At 32.0% G+C, this 20,850-nt stretch overlaps 1 protein-coding gene across 5 annotated transcripts in view; it reads left to right on the plus strand.

Moving 5' to 3' along the window:
- Positions 1–19,587, plus strand: part of LOC134696383 (heparan sulfate glucosamine 3-O-sulfotransferase 5-like) — a 92,786-nt gene extending 73,199 nt beyond the window's left edge. For 2 of the 5 annotated variants that reach the window (XM_063558257.1, XM_063558265.1), the window contains exon 3: positions 16,379–19,587. In XM_063558257.1, coding sequence (XP_063414327.1) covers positions 16,379–17,374 — 996 coding nt within the window. In that variant the 3' untranslated portion in view covers positions 17,375–19,587. Of the gene's footprint in view, positions 1–2,158; positions 2,306–4,225; positions 7,454–16,378 lie in introns of those variants that run through there. The other 3 variants (XM_063558122.1, XM_063558131.1, XM_063558273.1) reach the window with 2 other exon arrangements.
- The last annotated feature ends 1,263 nt before the right edge of the window (positions 19,588–20,850 follow it).

Consider the following 20,850-nt stretch of genomic DNA (forward strand, 5'->3'; position numbering starts at 1 on the left):
TTGTACAAAGGACTGAATCATCAGACAAGTTGTACCAACTCTTTAGTAGGACGGTTAGACATCAGGCATTTAACAGACATTCAGTGGTATTGTGAGACATTAGACAATATTAAATCTCTTATAGTACAGTTATACATGAGGCATTATACAAAAGTGTTGATAGGATTGTTAGAAGTCAGATATTTTACCACCTTTAATCCAGTACAATATTTCCTGGCAGTCTGTAAAAAACATATGCAGCTTCTTAATCTTATAGACAGCAGGATTTCAAAGGAAACAGTACATTTTCCTTAAAAATTAAAGTTTAATATGACAAATGAGGAAACATGATTTCAAATATCCTTAAATTGGAACAAAACATTTCCAAAACATCAAATTGAGTCATGTACAAACTGGCTACCACTTTAATTGTGGTGAAATGCTTATTCCATGCACATCTTTGCAGCCAAATTTATGTCTTGTTATAAGCATATGATAGATGAAAGAGTTGGGTTTTTTTCACACTGAACACACAGACACAGACAAGAGGTGACTTCCACTGTTCTGGCAGTAGTTATAAAATGAAATAATGATTTGTCCTTGTCATCTGCATATTTATCTGATGTTACCTAATAAACATGATAAAAAATGTGTGATGAATTAAAGAAAAAGAGATATTTTTTACATGTATGGAGCCTTGTAAGTCAAATTCTGAACAATTTGTAGCTTAACTGTTTATCAATCATCCTTCTATTATCAAATAAATTCTAACATTTTACATTTTGTGAAAATTCAGCTGATATCTTTTAAGGTTTCAAAGGAGTAGTAAGTGATCACAAGAAAAAACATGTTAGGCGATCTCCACAAAGAAAAGTGTTTCTTTAAACATGCAGGTTTAGTTTCAACAGTGCAAAACAGTTTTCTCTGAACTAGTATACATAATTGTTAAGGATCCAGCTGAAGATGACCTCTGGGTGGGGGGATTCTTGCAGTGTTGAAGATCAATGATGGGTAGGCTGGTTTCTGCTCTTTAGTCAGGTTTTGTCTCTTGACACATTCTCAGCTAAAGTTCTGTACCATATACCAAATAATGAAATCTTGCCTGAAATACTGTGTAAAAGAATAGGACAAAAAAGATAATCAACACAACTGTGAATGATCTATTTTTCAAACTATGTTGTCAATTTATTTATATCTTTGGAAATAATGAAGATAATTAAAAGATGTTTTCGGCAAAATTTAGGTTATGAGATTTCTAGTTAAAAATCCGCAATTTTTCTGTAACTTGTAAATTACATTTCAAAACTTATTAGATAAGGATATTCTTTATATTGGGAAAATGCAATAAACTTTTGATTAACTTTACTTGCTGGGTATAATGTTATTTAATTGAAAAGAACCATTAAGGATATAATATACATACAGCAATCAACCTTGGCTTTTTGTTTCTTCGTGGGAAAGGTATATGTACACATTTTAATTAATTGATAAGGACTGTACCTTAACTTTCTTGTTATGTAAACAGTATTGATATTATAATAGAGGAAATGTGTTTCTCCTTTATTAACAATATGGAATTAAAAAAAATTCCATATGAATAGAAAAAAAGCTTTAGTATACACATATATAAGTAATGAAACTGCCCTGTGCATCCAACAGTAGCCAGTATAAGAACTTACTTTCAAGGTTAGATGTAAAAATGTCAAAGTAGCAGTTTAATAGATATGAGAAGATGTGGTATGCGTGCCAATGAGACAACTCTCCTTCCAAGTCACAATACAAGTAAAGGTAAACCATTATAGGTCAAGGTACGGCCTTCAACACAGAGCCATGGCTCACACTGAACAGCAAGCTATAAAGGGCCTCAAAAAATTACTAGTGTAAAACCATTCAAACAGGAAAACCAACGATCTAATCTATATAACTTTATTTAAAGATGGTAGAGCAACAAGTTTTACAGATTACTCAACGAGATGATAAACCTGATTAATATTAAGGGTTATATAGTATTAAGGACAGGCCTCCATAAAGCTTTCAAGTATAACTATAGTACTATAGACTCCAAAATCCACCAGTCAAATTATTTGATTTGGTGTTTTCCAGCAAAGATTCTGAACTAAGAGTTCTAAGTAAAGTTTTATGACGGATGCAAAAAACTGATAATAACTTCCTGCAATCTATAAATAGAATGTAAAAAAGTGCAGTGAACTGATGAAACATTGCTTGTTAGATAAAACTTGACAACCAATTTCATCATTCACAAACTTCAATGTTACAATTACCACATTTTTATTCTCTTGAGATTTAGGAGAAATCTTCTTATTTTGTAAGTAAAATGAAAAGTGTATGTGAGAGGGATATGCTTGTTAGTGTTGTTTGTTGTGTTTGACCATGTCTCATTTAATCGTTTGGCTGTTTCCTTCAATATTGAGAGGACAGAGTATTCCAGTTGATAAAAGTCAGTTAAGAGATGCAAATTAAATATAACATGTTTATATTTTTAGATTGGGATCCATCTTCTAAGTGTCCAGTTTCTACTTCTGTCTATTTAGTTGTTTTGAGTTTCTGTCTTGACGTCATACAGAAGTAAATAAAATCCTTATAATGTGGAATTGGTCAGAATTCTAGCTAATGATTATTGTCATGTTCTAGTTTTGCTTTGTCCTATATAAAAAAAAACTCTCAGTGCCGTGACAAAAGCTGCAAATAGTCAAATTGCTCAGAACTAATGTAAGCCTTAGACCTAATTTCTCCCTTGCTCATGTGATCAATGACTTTATTGAAATTTCTGACAAAAACTGTGAAATGATGAGAATGAATGGACAAGTTTTTAGCCATTTGAGATACTGAGAACAAATCTTTTAAAAGCTGTGTAACGGAGAAGTAGTTAGAATTGATTGTAGAGAATCGTTAACGGAAGTCCTATAATACTACTGTATGATGGCCAGATTGTTAGTTTATTCAGACAAGTTGATGTTTTAAGACTTCTGGAGGCCTAATTTAATCGTCGTTGATTTTATCAGGTAGTTTATAGTTAGCAATATTTGTAAGATCTATTCAATTGGGATTGATTTTCTGTTAGAGATTTTGGTTCACGTTTGTTGATTTTCAGCCTGGTAAAAAGTGAACGAATTACCAATTTTGACATAAAACTAATATTTTGAAGCCTTGTTTGTACAAACAGACATAGTGCCAGCGGCAGTGCGGTATCTTAATCAAACAGCGGTCTTTCATTTCATATTTTATAGCAATTGCATTCTTCAATAATCTATGAAAGTATTTCAATAAATATGTTTCATCTGCATTAGTCAGAAAACTATACTTAATATAGGCTAAAAATGTCCAGTATTCTATTCTTCAGTTTCTGTTGGAATTCTCATCCTGGTTTTTAGAATTATTCATAAAGATATGTAGTACAAACTGTTATCTAAGAACCAATGTTTGTAAAATATTTGATATGATGGACATCTATTTCATTCTGGTAATCTCTAGAGGTAACCCCAGCCATTTATTCTCTGGGTTGAAGCTGTTCTGTGTCATTCATAAAAACCCATGAATGAAATTGTAGACATTTATTGTAATTTGGTGTAATCTTTAATATACAATTATGAAAATGGATGATTTGTCTATAGAATGACCACTAATTGAATGTCAAAGTTGTTTAAATCAACTTTGTATAGATAACGGTTTTATAATAAAAGCTGTTCTAACGGTCATCTGATACATGTTTTTACAGTAAAAGCTGTTCAAATGGTCATTTGGTAAAGATGTAAGAATAAGATAAAGCCACAAGCATTGAATTTTGATAGGAACTTGACATTACTAGAAGAATTATCATGTATTGTTGCACTATGTGGTTATTAAATTCCATGCAAAAACATGCTTTTTGCAGAAACAATTAAGATAATAGACAATTAGCAATATACTGATGGACACAATAGAGCAAACTCTGAATTCATGTCTGGGGGCTGATATGGAAAATAGATCCTCACTTGTGTCATAAATCTCAATTAGGGAAATTACACCAACTTAGTTATATTTTTTATCCAAAGAGAAATAACTCAAAAACAAATTGCTGATAAATGGAAGTGTCATATAAAAATGATATGATAAAGAATTTGTAGGAATGTGCCAGATTGTAGATTATAAACATGATATTACATAATAAAGTAAATCAAAGCTCCATTTATATGGAGAATTGACAAGAAAATGATGGTCACTGGAATATATACATTTTCTTTTTCAGGAAGTGACGAATGGAAGAATGAATTACCAAGATGTTAAATATACACAGCTATCTAATAAAACAGAAGTATGTTCCAGATGTTGTACTCCACGTAAATTGTTCACCTATTTCTTCATACTTGTTGTAACATTAATTGGACTACTAGTGACATGCTATAGTCATAGCGGTATATGTAATAAATATGATTATCGGAAGGTCCATATGAGACTTACCAAGCGCCGACTACCTCATTGTATTATCATTGGAGCTAGAAAGGCAGGAACAAGAGCGTTAATCACTTATCTTAAAGTTCATCCAGATATTCAAACGGCTCAGTATGAAGTGCACTTTTTTGATAATCAAGAAAATTATGATTTTGGATATGGATGGTATCAAAAGCAAATGCCATACTCGTTTCCAGACCAACTGACAATAGAAAAATCACCTGCATATTTCACTGAATCCATTGTTCCTGGTAGAGTTTATAGAATGAACTCTACCATCAAGATACTACTTATTGTCAGGGATCCAGTACAACGCACTATTTCAGATCAACTACAGCTGAACTTTAAAGGACTGGATATGGGATTGGAAGTGCAACCTTTTGAGGAATTAGTTCTTAATCCTAAAACTGGAAATATTGATATGAACTTTAAACCAGTTCACAGATCTTATTATGATGTTTACATGAAAAATTGGTTGAAATATTTCCCATTGAATCAAATTCACATTGTTGATGGTGATCAGCTGATAGCCAATCCTTATTCTGAAGTCTATAAAGTCGAATCATTCCTTGGATTAAGACACGCAATACCTCAATCGGACTTTGTTTACAATGCTACTAAAGGTTTTTATTGTCTAAAAACAGATACAGCATACCAAAAGTGTTTATCGGGGTCAAAAGGTCGCTCTCATCCTCACATACAGAAGGAGGTTATTGAAAAACTTCAAGATGTATTTTGGAAACATAATGAAAACTTCTTTGAACTGGTCAATCAGAGATTTTTTTGGAACAATAAAACCATGACATCCAAAATTGGTAAATAAATTAATACCTCATTTCACCACACAGAGCATAAGAAATCAAATTAACATTTATAGTACAGATGGATTTTTTTCTCATAATTATATTTAACTTTTCTGTAAGTAAATCAAACGACTGATTTTGTATTATTAGTTCAAAGACTAAGTACCAATCAGAAAAATCAGTAAAAGAGCCACAACAGGAAAAATTATAATATTTTTTTTATTACGAAAATGTAATCAATATATCGAGTCATACCATTGTTAAATGTAAAACTAGTGCTTCCTGTTATAAGGTTGCTTTATCACAGTAACATTTTATTCTGTTAACTTTTATAAATGTCAGACACTGCATTTTAATTTTTAATGAGCATTGAGTTTTTTTATTTGCAAATATTGTTTGTTTTATAGATATTTAGAGATGCCAAACTTTGCCATTATTTGTTATGATTTTTTCTTGCCTTAAGTAGACATGTTGTCTCTGTTGGCATACAGGCTGTTTGGTTGCTGACTCCCACTTGTTCTTCAAAATTATCAAACATATTCAATATTTTATTTTTATTTTTCTGTCTATTGAAAAAAGTTAAAATTTATTGAACTGAAAGCAGATCTGAAACATGTGGAAGATGTAGAGTGATATGAATTCTGAATCAAACAAGCAAATTTTACTGAAGGCAAATATCACATGTGTTCTTGTTTTATTATTTAAAAATTGCCAAATCATCTCTCAGACTCACTAACTAATAGTATATTTTCTGTAAATTAACAATTTGATATTGTTCAAAAGTATTATATATATATATATATTTTGTTCTATGTACCCATGGTTGTACATTTTTTACAAGTAATCTATTTTCATACAATATTTATATCTTCATATCAATATCATACAGAATTAGTCTGTAGAAAAAAACATATACATGTGATATATAAATCATAGAAATTAGGTACATTTGTATACAGAAGGTGCTACAATGTGCATTACATTTTTTGTGTATCTTTTACTTATTTCATTGTTGATATAGAGAAATGTTCAATTTATACATCACTTTTTTACCTGCACATTCTAATTTTTGTCACATATTCATTTTTACAATTTTCCCCTAAGACCATACATAGATTTTTATATTGTCTCAAAGCTTGTGTGGCCACATTGTATAAGAAAGGTTGTACTTGTTATCTGTTAGTTTGTTTAAAGCATTATATACTGATCTTTTTGAAACACTGAAACACGATAAATGAAAGATGGTATTGAAAATTGGAATTTTGGCTAATCCAATTACATTATGAAAAAAAAAAAGAGCCTTTAAAAAATGTCATGCTTTTTATGCTCCAGCTGAAAGCATTATGTTTTTTGGTCTGGGGTTTGTTTGATCCCTCGTCTATCTGGCTTCAGGTTAATGTTTTTGGTCATGGTAGTTTTTGATGAAGTTGAAGTCAAATCAACTTGAAACTTTATACACATATTTGCTATAATATGATCTTTCTAATTTTTAATTCCAAACTAGAGTTTTTACCCTAATTTCAAGGTCCATGTAACATTGAAAATTATAGTGCAAGTGGAGCAACCATGGTATACTATGGACACATTCATGTTTACAATTTTTTCCCAGCTGTAAAATGATATCAGAGGGTCTATGTAATATAATACTGTATCTAAAAGCAGACAAAATACCCAAAGATGTTTCAATACTGTGTTAACAGTCCTTTCTAGAATGCTTGCATTCAAATTTCATATGGTGTTCATGCTCTGCTCAGTGTAGACAACTTTTATTATTTTTAAGCTCATCTGGAACATGTGAGCCATAATCATTGATAATTATATTTTGGAATCTCTACTGTGTTTGATTGATCCCTGGAATTTCAAGTGTATATATTATTTATATCCAAGATTTTGATTTACCAACAAAAATTAAAAACAAGTTGCTTTCTTAAAAAAAAAAAGAGCAACATGTGAACCTGGAGACGGCTGACTATCAGCATGTCGCACTCCTCTCTTTTAAGGCATTATTTGTATTGATTATTATTAATTTTAATCAAGCATTACATTTTACTGGTAATATGAATTTTGTATATAAATTTGTTTTTTGGACATTTTTACACAGTTTAGATATTTGTAGATTTTGACAATGTTTATTTCGTGTAGATTTCATTTTTCAAGATTTTCTCTATGGCACATTTATAACTTATTAAAGGTTATATTGTTTAAGATATTCATAAATATGTCATATGTATTATTAGCTTATTTGGGATATACATGTATGTGAAAATACCTGAACATTTCACCACAAAATTACATTGTCCAAATATGGACAGATCCGGCGTTTGACGTTTCCGCAAATTGGCATTACTTTTCCGCGAAAAAAAGATGACGTTTCCGGAAAAAAAAGTTTACGTTTCCGCAAATAATTATATTACTTTTCCGGAAAAAAAGTAACGATTCCGTAAAAAAATAAATCATTACTTTTCCGCAAAAATAATTAAGGAATACCTATTGTACGAAAGCAAAGCTATAATAATAAATGTATAAAGTTAAAGGTCATCATAACATGTAAGTAAAATACATCATTATAATATATGAAAACGTATGTTCATAGATATCTTGATATGAGTTCATAAGTCAGTTCTGGCAGAATATTTGTAGCCAACACGTCGTACAAAGTCCATATTAGCACATTCACCGTTTACAAGTTTTGTATTTTGTTCAGGAAGGAAGTCCATCTTCTCCTTTTCATATTTCCGAATGGGTGCTTTTACAAAGTCAAATATGGTAGGATGGCTAGGGTAAAACTGCTCGTTCAGGTAGGCACGAAAGGACTCGACACCATTCGTTGTTTCTTTTCTCGGGGTCAGGAGGTGATGCCCAAATGGTTGGTGGAAATCTCAATTGCCATCTATATAAAATTCCAGTAAATAATTGGCAAACCTCATGCATTTATCGTCAGATGGAGCATTGGCAACTAATTCAACAAAGCATTCTTCAATCATGTCAGTTGGCAAGTAAGCCAAATTAAAGATTTCTCAATGAAGTTTAACTCATCCTTAATCAGAACATTTTCTTTATTAAAAAGGAAAAAGAAAAAAATTATCATATATGTACATTTACATCTTTATAATTTACCAGGTAAATTTGCGGAAAAGTAATAAATACAAATTGCGGAAACATATACTTTAAATTTGCGGAAACGTAGTATTGGGATTTTGATAAATTAGCGGAAATGCAATACGCCCGGACAAATCATAATAATATTAATAATATAAAAATAAATTCTTAACGTAAAGAGTAAAGCTAGTTACAACAAACAAATGTTCCAAGAGACCTTCACATACAAATAACTATACAATCAAAAACAAATAAACTACTTATATGTAATTTACAATCATACAGTTCAATGTATCATTATGATAAAAGATAAAATGGTATGTGTTTTAAAAATAACAAAAAATCAAAATATGATATGCATGTACAAATCAAAATAATACATTGAAGAAAACAAAAATTTGTCAGGACTGTGTCAAGTGCTTCTTGACACATAGTTGAAATGTTAAAGTGTTTATAGAAGTGCAATAGACAACTGCACATATTTGTTCTGGAATGAGGAGGTAGAAGATTTTTATTTTTTGCTGCATTTAAAATATTTTCTAATGAGTTTATTTAGTTATGATTCTTGATTTAAGTAAAGTGAAACCATAGGGGTTGTGATATATGACAGTATATATTTCTTGTTAGGCAGATCATAGATCATTTTATTTTTTAATATTTGATATAATTCACTGAAAAATGTGTTTGTTTTTCATAATAATGATATTTTAACATCATTTTAACCTTGTTGCTCAAAATCCATCTATGAATTGCAAATTAAAAACTTTTTTTCTCATAAAAAATACCTTTGATATTCAGGTTTTTAGACATTTCACGGATGATTTTTATTACCTTAAAGTAATATTTCAGCTAAGAGATTTTTTTTATTCAGTTCAATGAATATCTGGGATTATGATGATGTACAATTATGTTGGCTACAAGTATGCTTACATTTAGGTAAGAGGACTTTGGGCCACTCTACAAAATTATTAATTTTATGATAATAGGTACATTACTTCCTTATATTAATATATTGAATAATTTGTTAAAAGTTTAGAATTTATATTTCTATTTCCTGGATGAGACAAAGACAGCATGTGATCAGGGTAATATTAAGCCTCATAATTACGTCTATTTTTATAGTTAAAGAAATACAAACCAAAACACATATACATCAGCTGGTTTTGTAGAACAGTAGACTCCAAGAAATTGGATACCAGCTAAATAAATGTATTTTATATATTACTGAAAAAATAAGAAATTATTGTGCAGGGCTGTAATGAAATTATTGTGCAGGGCTGTAATGCAATCACCATCTCCATCTGATTGTCTGTTGTCCGAAAAATAATTTATCAAATTTTGTTCATGAACTTACTCAACAGAATGGCTGTATATATGGTCAGCAGCTTTACAATGATAACTTCTTGTAAGGTTTGAAAACAGATCTGTCAAAACATCTAGTACTTCCAGTTTTGGGATGGTTACAAGCACAAAAACACATGAATTCTTGTTCACCCAATCTGAAACTCAGAAAGGCATGATGCAGTGGCAGATCCAGGAATTTTCATAAGTGGGGGCCCACTGACTGACCTAAGAGGGGGCCAGCTCCAGTCACACTTCAGTGATTCCCTATATAAGCAACCAAATTTTTTATCCAACAGGGGGGGGGGGGGGGGGACCCCCTGCCCCCCCTAAATCCACCTCTGTGATGATGAATGCAATTTGCTTCCATTTTGTCATCCTGCCTTGTATCAATATATTTAAAATAAATGGTTTGGTTATAGAATTTGGACAAGCTTACCTTAAATAATGAATAATGCAGACATATACATTTTATGAAAGAATTCTATACTTTATAGTTGTAAGAATGTTAAGCATAATTGATTTATTATGTAATAGCTGTTCTGATTATAATAGCAAATGTTGTCAAGTTTTATTTTTTTCTTGGAAAGATGGTACTCTAATTTTGTAATTTTAAACTGCAAAACAGCCAATAATACTCATAGGACAAAAGAAATCCAGTACTTTTTGATATTTCTGTTATCAAACTTTTTATATCTTTATAATAAATAGTTTTACTTTTTACTATTTTTCATGTTTGAGACATGTGAGACTGTTTTATTTCTATATGGCATTATACATGTATAACCTAGGATTCACCTTCATTAATTTGTGAAGGTCATTGTTGTGATTTGACCTTGTCACCAAGTCAACTTTCAATGACCTAATTTTTTTTTATTTAAATGTTTTGTGAAGTTTCAGGATTAAACATCTGTTACTTATTAACCCTGATAATCAACAATGGGCTATATATTTTCATCTAGTGTAAGTTTGTCTCATTTTCATGATCCCATGTTCAGGTGTAGTTTAAAAAATAGGTCCAATCTTTAGCAACAATACACTATTTTAGATGTTGGTAGGTTTTGCAACATAAAAATTATGTCTGTCAGCTAGGTCTTATGGCCTTGACTTTGTTACTTTCCAGTGAATCAGATATTTTCAGGACATGGTACATTTCTTAGAAAGTAGTTCAACAATATTGGTATCAAACTTGGTTGTGAGGGGTTTATGTCTCAATGACATTCTTATAGTGGATACATGCTCCAGTGGTCTGTATTTATACGATCGAAAAATCATATATCAGTATCACAACATGGTCATTGTCAGTGTCGTCCGCAGACATCTGGTTTCCGGACAATAAATTTAGTAAATGTCAATTGAAAGCAATGAAATCCAAATTTAGACCTGTGTCGAGTGCAAATATTGTGTCCATTTTTCGCCCAAACTGTTCAGGGTTGGACCTGTGTGGTCGTATCCAACTGCACTCAGTGAAGCAATTTATTATTATCGGTCGTCCCACTGTCTATATCACTCTGTTCAGCTCTTAATATTATTCCGTATCATGTCTTTGTGACGTCAAATACGTTGACCCGGCCTTAATAACTTTGACCCGGACTTATCAGCGACGTCATAATGTTTGAACCGACATTAATAACTTTGACCCGAACTTATCAAGTCATCTTTTGAGTGCTGGTGAAACAAAGAAAACACTTCCGAAACACACAAATATAGCCCGATAAATTGATTATCAGATTATCTGCATATTGATATTGTAAAATATCAGCTGCTTGACATAATATGAAGGTTTTTTGATCTCGTTCGCTACGCTCACTCGACAAAAAGCTTCATATTATGTCTCGCAGCTGATATTTTACGATATCAACATGCAGATAACCTGATAATCGGTACTTATTTGGTCTATTTCCTTATATTTATACAATGATATTGGTTTGTGGATTTTTTGTTAGTCCTTGACCTCTTTTCATATAAACTTGAACTTTACACTCAAAGTTTTAATTGTTTTTTTTGTCTTAAGATCAATGCGGGCAAAACATTTTGTAGAAATAACAGTATTTTAACCTTCTGCAAAGATTGATCAATCATGTTAAAATCTATGGCTTTAACCTATTTGAATGTTTGTTATTTGTTTTCCTTTATTTATAATACTCCAGTCAAACTTTTAATCCAACATTTTTATATATTAATTTCAAGATGAGTAATACAACTAATCTATGGATAACAGTTTTGTACACTAATTTTATATGATATCTTTAATTTATGCAGTTGTATGCATATTTAAACTTAATGTCATGCAGTTTTATGCATACTTATATGTTATTTTATGCAATTTTATGCATGAATGGTAGCATACTTTGATAGATATGCATATTTGATCAAAATGTTCTGCAATTTTACACATTTGTGCATATTTTGATTGTTACCGTATATTAAAGTTATATTATACTGCAATGTGTTTGTTATATAAAAACAAGGATTTTACCATGGCTTATTGTCCAGTCGAATACTTGATGGAATACTTTAGAACAACCTGTTGGGTACCTATTTTAGTGGTTTCATAGTCTAAAATAGCACAAATTATAACAAACGACAAAATGTAAATCTTTCTTTGAGTGTATGTCCACCACATTTCAAATAATATCCACAGATAGGATCCTTTTGTCAGTTGTCTTTATTTATTTGTTTGTTTAGGAACTTTGAGGTCAGTAGAGACACTATAATTATATTCCCTGCAAATGCCTGTCTGTCCTGACTTCTTTATCCTTTGTTTGATATGTTCGAAGTACAGCCTTCAACACAGAGCCGTGGCTTTTAGAGGCTTTAAAATTGGACTAGTGTGAAACCATTTGAACAGGAAAAAACAACAGTTTTATTTATATTAGAAACAAGAAACATTTATGATCCACAATGGCACATCAACAAACAACAACAACTGAACAACATCTAAAGAATGATTTATATTGTAATAAAACATATGAAAACAGTGGAATTATCCAGTTTTTCTATACATTGTATAACTAAATGGTTGTTTGATAAATCTGGTTGCAAATTCATTTGCTGCAACTCACATAAATAAGTAAAATATAATGTGGTATGACTGCCAATGAGTCAACTCTCCATCCAAAAGTCTCTAACGAGAAAGGTAAATATGCTAGATATACTTACTGGGGGTGTGATGAGATGATTAAAGCACTAAATTTTTTGTATGACAATTTTTTGATTGGTATAGATATTTATTGTTATCAGCAAATTAAAACCATACTAAATATTACACATATGTACTTTCCAGCTACTACAATATGTTGCTGCATATAGTTTGTTACTTGATATTAGATTTCAGTAGCTGGGAAAACTCTCAGATCTGTCTTTAGTGTCTTTATTTTTTCCACATCCAGTCAGTTTTAATGCCTCCACAGAAATGGAGGGGGCATTAAGTTTAACCTTGTGTGTCTGTCTGTCTGTCCTCTCATACATACTTCTCAAAATTGGTTTCCATTCACTAATTAAACTTCAGTTTGCCAATACCAAGTTTTATGAATCTTATACACAATGCTTATTACCTCAAAACACGGATCAAGTTTTACATTTGGTGGCAGCACTTTGACTTTTTTAGAGTTATGCCCCTTTACAAATGGATAATTGCTTAAGATTTTGTTTCCTTTCTCTTCACTTAAGTTTGCACCAACCAAATTAAATGACACTTAAACTCAATGCTTGATACCACAAAACTCAGATCAAGTATGAATTTTGGTAGCATCACTTTTCCTATTCTTTAGCTATGTCTGTTTATAACATATGCAAACTGGGACATCATCTTTGTCCCATGGACACATTCCCCACTTTTTTTTAGATGTATTTCTATTTGAGTTCAGCCTTTGTCAACTGATTATTATTTTTGTTGCACTGTTACACCCAGAGGCGGTTTTAGGGGAAAAATTTGCTTATATAGGGAATCACTGAAGCATGACCGGAGCGGGCCCCCTCTTAGGCAATCAGTGGGCTCCCACTTTTGAAAATTTCTGGATCCACCACTGACACCATTGTCCCAGGTTAGGGGGAGGGTTTAGCACTCACAAACATGTTTTACTCTGTCACATTATTTATGTGCCTGTCCCAAGTCAGGAGACTGTATGCAGTTCAATGGTTGTGGTTGGTTCATGTCTGTCTTTATTTTTTTCTATACGACTGCAAAAATTAAAAAAAATTGTTTGTATATTGGTATCACATTGTCGGTAGTGTTGTCCGAAGATGGATGATTTTGGATAATAACTTAAGTATAAGTAAATAGAAATAAAAAACAAAAAACTAAAGGAAAATTGGGATTGATTTTGAGGGTTTTGGTCCCAACAGTTTAGTAATGAATAAGGGGCCAAAAAGGGGCACAAATAAGCATTTTTCATGGTTTTCGCTCAATAACTTAAGTATAGGAAATAGAAATTTATGAATTTAAACACAAGGTTTATGACCACAAAAGGAAGGTTGGGATTGTTTTTTGGAGTTTTTGGTCCCAACAGTTTAGGAATTAGAGGCCAAAAGGGTCGAAAATTATAATTTGATAAAAAATTGAATTATTGGGGTTCTTTGATATGTCAAATCTAACCGCGTATTTACATTCTTAATTTTTAGTCCGGTTTTCAAATTGGTCTACTTGAGCTCCAAAGGGTCCAAAATTAAACTTGATTTTAACAAAAATTGAATTCTTGGGGTTCTTTGATATGCTGAATCTAAACCTGTATTTAGATTTTTTTGATATTTGGGCCTGGTTATCAAATTGCTCAACATTGTGTTCTAAAGGGTCCAAAATTGAAAAATATTTGATTTCATCAAATATTGAATTCTTTGGGTTCTTTAATATGCTGAATCTGAGCATGTATTTAGATTTTGAATATTGGACCATAATAGGTAAATGTCCAATTTAAATTTTTCAAGTACTTCGACCACATTTATTCTGTGTCAAAAATCTAATCTTTGTCTACTTTTTAATCACAATCCAAATTCAGAGCTGTATCAAGCTTGAATGTTGTGTCCATACTTGTCCCAACTGTTCAGGGTTCGACCTCTGCAGTCATATCAAGCCTGGCCCTGTGGAGCATCTGGTTGGTAAATTGTTTTGTTATAAATTAGGCTGTTAGTTTTCTCAATTGAATTGTTTCATATTTTTCATGGCGGGGCAGTTATAGTCAACCATACGGTATGGGAGATTCTCATTGTTGACGGCCATAGTGTTACCTTTAGTTGCTTACATCCACTTCACTTGACCTTTGGTGGATAGTTGTCTCATAGGCAATCATAGATACCAAATCTCTTTTTAGCTCACCTGGCCCGAAGGGCCAAGTGAGCTTTTCTCACCACTTGGCGTCCGTCGTCCGTCATCGTCGTCGTTAACATTTTACATTTTGAACTTCTTCTAGAGAACCACTGAATAGAATGAAACCAAACTTGGTATGAATGTTCCTTATGAGGTCCTGACCAAGTGGTGATACTTTGTAGCCGATCCATCATCCAAGATGGCCGCCAGCGGGGGACTTAGTTTAACATAGGACCCTATGGGAAATGCATACAAATGACTTCTTTTAGAGAACCACTGAATGGAATGAAACCAAACATGGCATGAATGTTCCTTATGAGGTGCTGACCAAGTGTTGTTACTTTGTAGCCGATCCATCATCCAAGATGGCCGCCAGCAGGGGACTTAGTTTAACATAGGACCCTATGGGAAATGCATACAAAAGACTTCTTTTAGAGAACCACTGAATGGAATGAAAGCAAACATGGCATGAATGTTCCTTATGATGTGCTGACCAAGTGTTGTTACTTTGTAGCTGATCCATTATCCAAGATGGCCGCCAGTGGGGGACTTAGTTTAACATAGGACCCTATGGGAAATGCATACAAATGACTTCTTTTAGAGAACCACTGAATGGAATGAAACCAAACATGGCATGAATGTTCCTTATGAGGTGCTGACCAAGTGTTGTTACTTTGTAGCCGATCCATTATCCAAGATGGCCCCCAGCGATGGACTTAGTTTAACATAGGACCCTAAGAGAAATGCATACAAATGACTTCTTTTAGAGAACCACTGAATGGAATGACACTAAACATGGCATGAATGTTCTTTATGAGGTGCTGACCAAGTGTTGTTACTTTATAGCGGATCCATCATCCAAGATGTCCGCCAGCAGGGGACTTTGTTTAACATAGAACCCTATGGGAAATATATATGAATGTCTTCTTTAAGAGAACCATGGAATGGAATGAAACCAAACATTGCATGAATGTTCCTTATGAGGTGCTGACCAAGTGTTGTTACTTTGTAGCCAATCCATCATACAAGATGTCCGCCAGTGGGGGCCTTTTGAATGAAATCCAACATAGCCTGAATTTTCCTCTGTATGAGGTTGTATTATTACTTTTAGCCAAATTTTATATGTTATTATATGATTTCAAAAACCCAAGTAGAATCAGGTGAGCGATACAGGCTCTTGAGAGCCTCTTGTTACTTATATTCAAGAGAATATTTTTGTCTTTTGAAACTTAGATTTTGCAACAATATTTAAAATTGAGTGTGAAGAAGAGGCCGGTGTGTTAATGCTATCAGTAGACTAAATGGATGTCAGAGATTCATAGAGGTACCCGTACACAATAAAATTTATTCAGATTTGCATATGGTTGTGTATTGACTTTAATTTTACTTTATATATTTTCAGGGTGACGGAATGCCTACTAAGTATCACCCTCTACCTCAGTACTCTGGAGATACTCAGGATAAGTCATGTTGTTGTGGATTAAGTCAGAGAAAAGTTATTTTTGCCACAATAATAGCAGTCCTGGTTGTTATTATTGGTCTATACACTGTATGTCGTCCATCTGATAAACCTGTAGTGAACTACAAAGATATACTCACAGACAAAGATTACAACACGCCCAAACATCGTCTACCTCACTGCATCATCATTGGCATGCGCAAAGGAGGAACTCGTGCTCTACTTCAATTCCTTAATTTGCATCCAAATATTCAGGTTTCTTCAAAAGAGGTTCACTATTTTGATAGAAATGACCATTTCTTTCAGGGAATAAGTTGGTACCAAAAAAATCTACCTTTAAGTTATGGAGATCAAATCACAATAGAAAAAACTCCTGGTTATTTTCACAGCGATAAATCTCCAGAGAGAATATTTCGTATGAATAGTACTATCAAACTAATATTGCTTGTACGTGATCCAATAGAGAGAGCAATGTCAGATCACCTTCAATTAATGGACAAAAAGTCAAAGATGAATCAGGTAACTACTAGTTTTGAGGACAAAGTTTTGAAGGATAATGGAGATGTGAATGATGACTACAAACCAATCCAAAGATCTGTTTATTACCAGTTCATGAGGCATTGGCTCAGATTTTTTCAGTTGGAGCAAATTATGATTGTGGATGGAAAAACTCTGACTAAGAACCCATTTGAGGTTTCTCAGAAGGTCGAATCTTTCTTGGGTCTGGAGCATAAAATAAGTAAAGACTCATTTGTTTTTGATCGAACGAAGGGATTTTTCTGTATCAAGAATGAAACTACTGGACATAAATGTCTAAATCGAACAAAAGGTCGGAAACATCCAGAGGTTGATGAAGAGGTACTAGTGAAATTGAAAGAATATTTTGAGCCTTACAATAAAATCTTCTTTGAACAAATTGGACAGAAATTTGACTGGTGAATGCCTATTGTTTTCATTTTAAATCAGCCTTCATGATTTATGTTGTTAAGTTTGATAATAATTTTAATTAGGGTCGGATGAAAACGGGTTTCAGCAGTTATACATTCTTTGATCAGTTGAATATGTAAATTATTCATTGGATTATATATGGATTAGATTATCATAATTTGATAGGTCATTACTGTTCAAAATATAATACTCTACATTGTGATTTTTTTATTTAATCTTTTATTCTATGAAACATTTTTAAAGACTATAATATGCGAAGAACATTTTTTATGCAAATTATTACTTGAGTTTATTTCAAGTTGACATATATTGATAGGCAAGTTTAGGTGTTACTTTTGCAGATTTTTGTTAGCACCTAAGGTTAAGTTTTTGATTAGGAGCATATAAAGATGAATACTTATGATATTTTAGTATATGTAGTAGCATTGGCATTTCAAATTCAATTTTAAGTCCCCCTTATGCTTTTATTTGTTTGTATTATTCAAATAGTATTTTACCAGTGTTGTGAATGTGAAAGTTAGCCTAGGGACAAATTCTCTATGTCCATCCATCTTACAAGAAGATCCTGGGTAAAAACTTAAGTTGAGAGGGAATGATTTTAAATTTTGTTTGCAACTTTATATAAATGTTGAGTTATAACATATAAGCTTTTTTTACATCTGCTATGCAGCCTCTTCCTGTTTGCTGATAGTAAGAAATTTTACAATACTGATTGTACATGGAAAATGTCTGTCAAATTTTCTTGGTTCCAATAATTTTAGTTATTCTTTTGTATACATGTTGCTTCAATTAATTGCATGAAGGTCTAGACATGGTATTGTTATTTGAAATAAAAGAAGCCTTCCCTTTAGTAACTAGAAAACTAGCTAAACCTTGCCAAATGTTCCTGTCCCAGCTTAGATCACTTGATTGGTGAAAAAGTTTACAAGTTGAGTACAAAATTCCTCATGCAATTCCATTATAACAGGTGCTCAATATGGACTACTATTTTTTATGTACAATCTACTTGTGAAGTTTCAGGGAACTGGTTTGAAACCTAGATGAACAGTTGGTAACATAAGAATAATGTACCAACTTAATCCATAAATGTGATTATCAATTTATTTGTAGAATCACTTTAAATTTTAATCAAGTTTATTTTCATTTGGTGCATTTTGTATTTAACACCAGTATGTTTTTATATAATTCAAAAATAAAATTTACCGCATTGACATTTTTTTTTAAATTTTAATAGTTGATCTAACTTTTGATGCTGCTTTTAACTCAATAAAATGGTTTCTGTGTTTATTTGTATGTAAATAAGATTTAAATAATTTTTTTTATCTGCTCATTTTTGTTGTTGAATCCCAATTTTCAGGTAAATGTCAGGCATTTTGTTGAACATTATCAGCAATGTTGTCACAGTTTTAAAGTTATTATATTTATAGTAGGAATTTTAGGTTTGAATTATAGGTTGTATTGTAGTTGTAGTCAAGGTTGTACGGTTGTACAAATATATTATTTTTTGTTATATCAAATACAGCTGACTATCATAAGCATAAACTCAGGAGGGGTAAAATATTATGATTTTGAGGTCGATAGTTTAGAGTCAAGGTCACTATTATAAAATATAGAATAAAATTGGAAAGTGATTTTCAGATGGTAATTTTGTGCAGTTCTTGCTTAATTTGAATAACACTTATTTAGGTAAATGAAAAACTTTAATAATAATATTGCTTTTGAGGTGAAGGTAAATTTACTGAAACAATGTTTTTTTTTTTAAGGAGAAGTGGTTTTATACTGTGGATTCATTTATTTATGTGGGTACCAATTTTCGAGGATTGAGGAAATCTTGCATGTTTGTGGATATTTAATTTCATGGTTTTGCTAATGTCTGTAATCAAGTCTATGGAAAATGTGTTATTTGTTGAACTTTTAAATTTGTAGTTTACCTGTAGCCACGAAATCAACGAAAATTGGTATTTAACGAAAAATGATGAATCCACAGTAATATGCAAACTTGACAAAGTAATTGCTGTGTTTAGAATACTACAGGTTTTATCTGTTGATAGTCAGTTGCATTATTATATCAGCATGTTATCCTTTATAAGGCATAAGATATTATACTTGTATTTTCATGAGTATCATGAGAGTTTTCTATGAAAATGTTATTAATTATTATTATTATTCAGGTAAAACAGATTAATTAATAAATGTGTTCCTCATGTAGTTGTAACTTATATTTCTCAGCAATCAAATATTCAAATAGTTTTTTTGGGAAACATAATCTGGTTTGATTTTTTATGTCTTTAAAGCCACCTTTATCACTTTTGACTATTATCTGGATGCCAGTTGTTATTGGTGGAGGCAGCTGAAGTGCCTAGAGAGATTCACAAGCTTTGACGGGAAAAATTGGCAGTTCTTGTCAATTAATATTGGTGTAGAATGCATCTGCAACATTCAAGGCTCTAACTCACAACTTCAGTGTGGACAGGATAAAAGTACAATAGAAGAACTATGTAGACTACTCATACACCATGGCTATTGAGAAATATGTATTACTTCCAGAATTTATTTTGAGTCAACATTCACTAGTTTATTAGTAAATGAACTCATCATAGATACCAGGACTAAATTTAGTATATACACCAGACGCGCGTTTCGTCTACAAAAGACTCATCAGCGACGCTTGAATCCAAAAAAGTTAAAAAAGGCCAAATAAAGTATGAAGTTAAGGAGCATTGAGGACCAAAATTTCCTAACAGTTTTGCCAAATACAGCTAAGCATAAAGCTAAATTTGAGTAAATTTGAATAAAATCCTTTTGTTGGGAGGAAAAGTTCCACATCCTAAGTGCTTTTGTGTTCTACAAATGTATTAAGATGAATGTAAATTAACAAACAAAGATACCAACACATGAATTGAAGGACAGATAACACTCTGGTCAACAGAAGGAAAAAACAGAAGTCCATAAAACATTACAAAGACAACAAACTGATCACTGAGCAACCTGAACCAGAATAAAACACAGAGGAACTCAGATGCTTTAGCAGAGATTGAAAACTTATTTTTAAACTGACTTTTAAAACTGGTTTCACTATGCTTATACACTGTCAGTTCTTTTGATTAGTTCTCTCCGATTGACTTTTCCCAAAGGAAGGTAGTATCTTTGTGTTACTGTATAATGATTTCATGGTTCAGCTAGCAAGAGTGGTTCACCATAAACTATACCTTATCACAAACTAATACATTGTTGATGCCACAGACACTGGAAACAGCATACCCGTCTCGCTTTTCAACTCCATCAAAGCGAGACAAAAACATAGGTAATCTAATTGAAAATAGTACCACATCTCCAAGTTTTATATGTCATAGTGCCTGAACCTAACTTACCACACCAGAATACAAACATAAAATGACTAAACTAAATAAACCATTTCAAATAACCTATACATATGCAGAATTGAAGGATAGTATGAAATAAACACA

This window comes from Mytilus trossulus, chromosome 1 (assembly GCF_036588685.1).
Source record: "Mytilus trossulus isolate FHL-02 chromosome 1, PNRI_Mtr1.1.1.hap1, whole genome shotgun sequence".
In the NCBI taxonomy this organism is placed as follows: Eukaryota; Metazoa; Mollusca; class Bivalvia; order Mytilida; family Mytilidae; genus Mytilus; species Mytilus trossulus.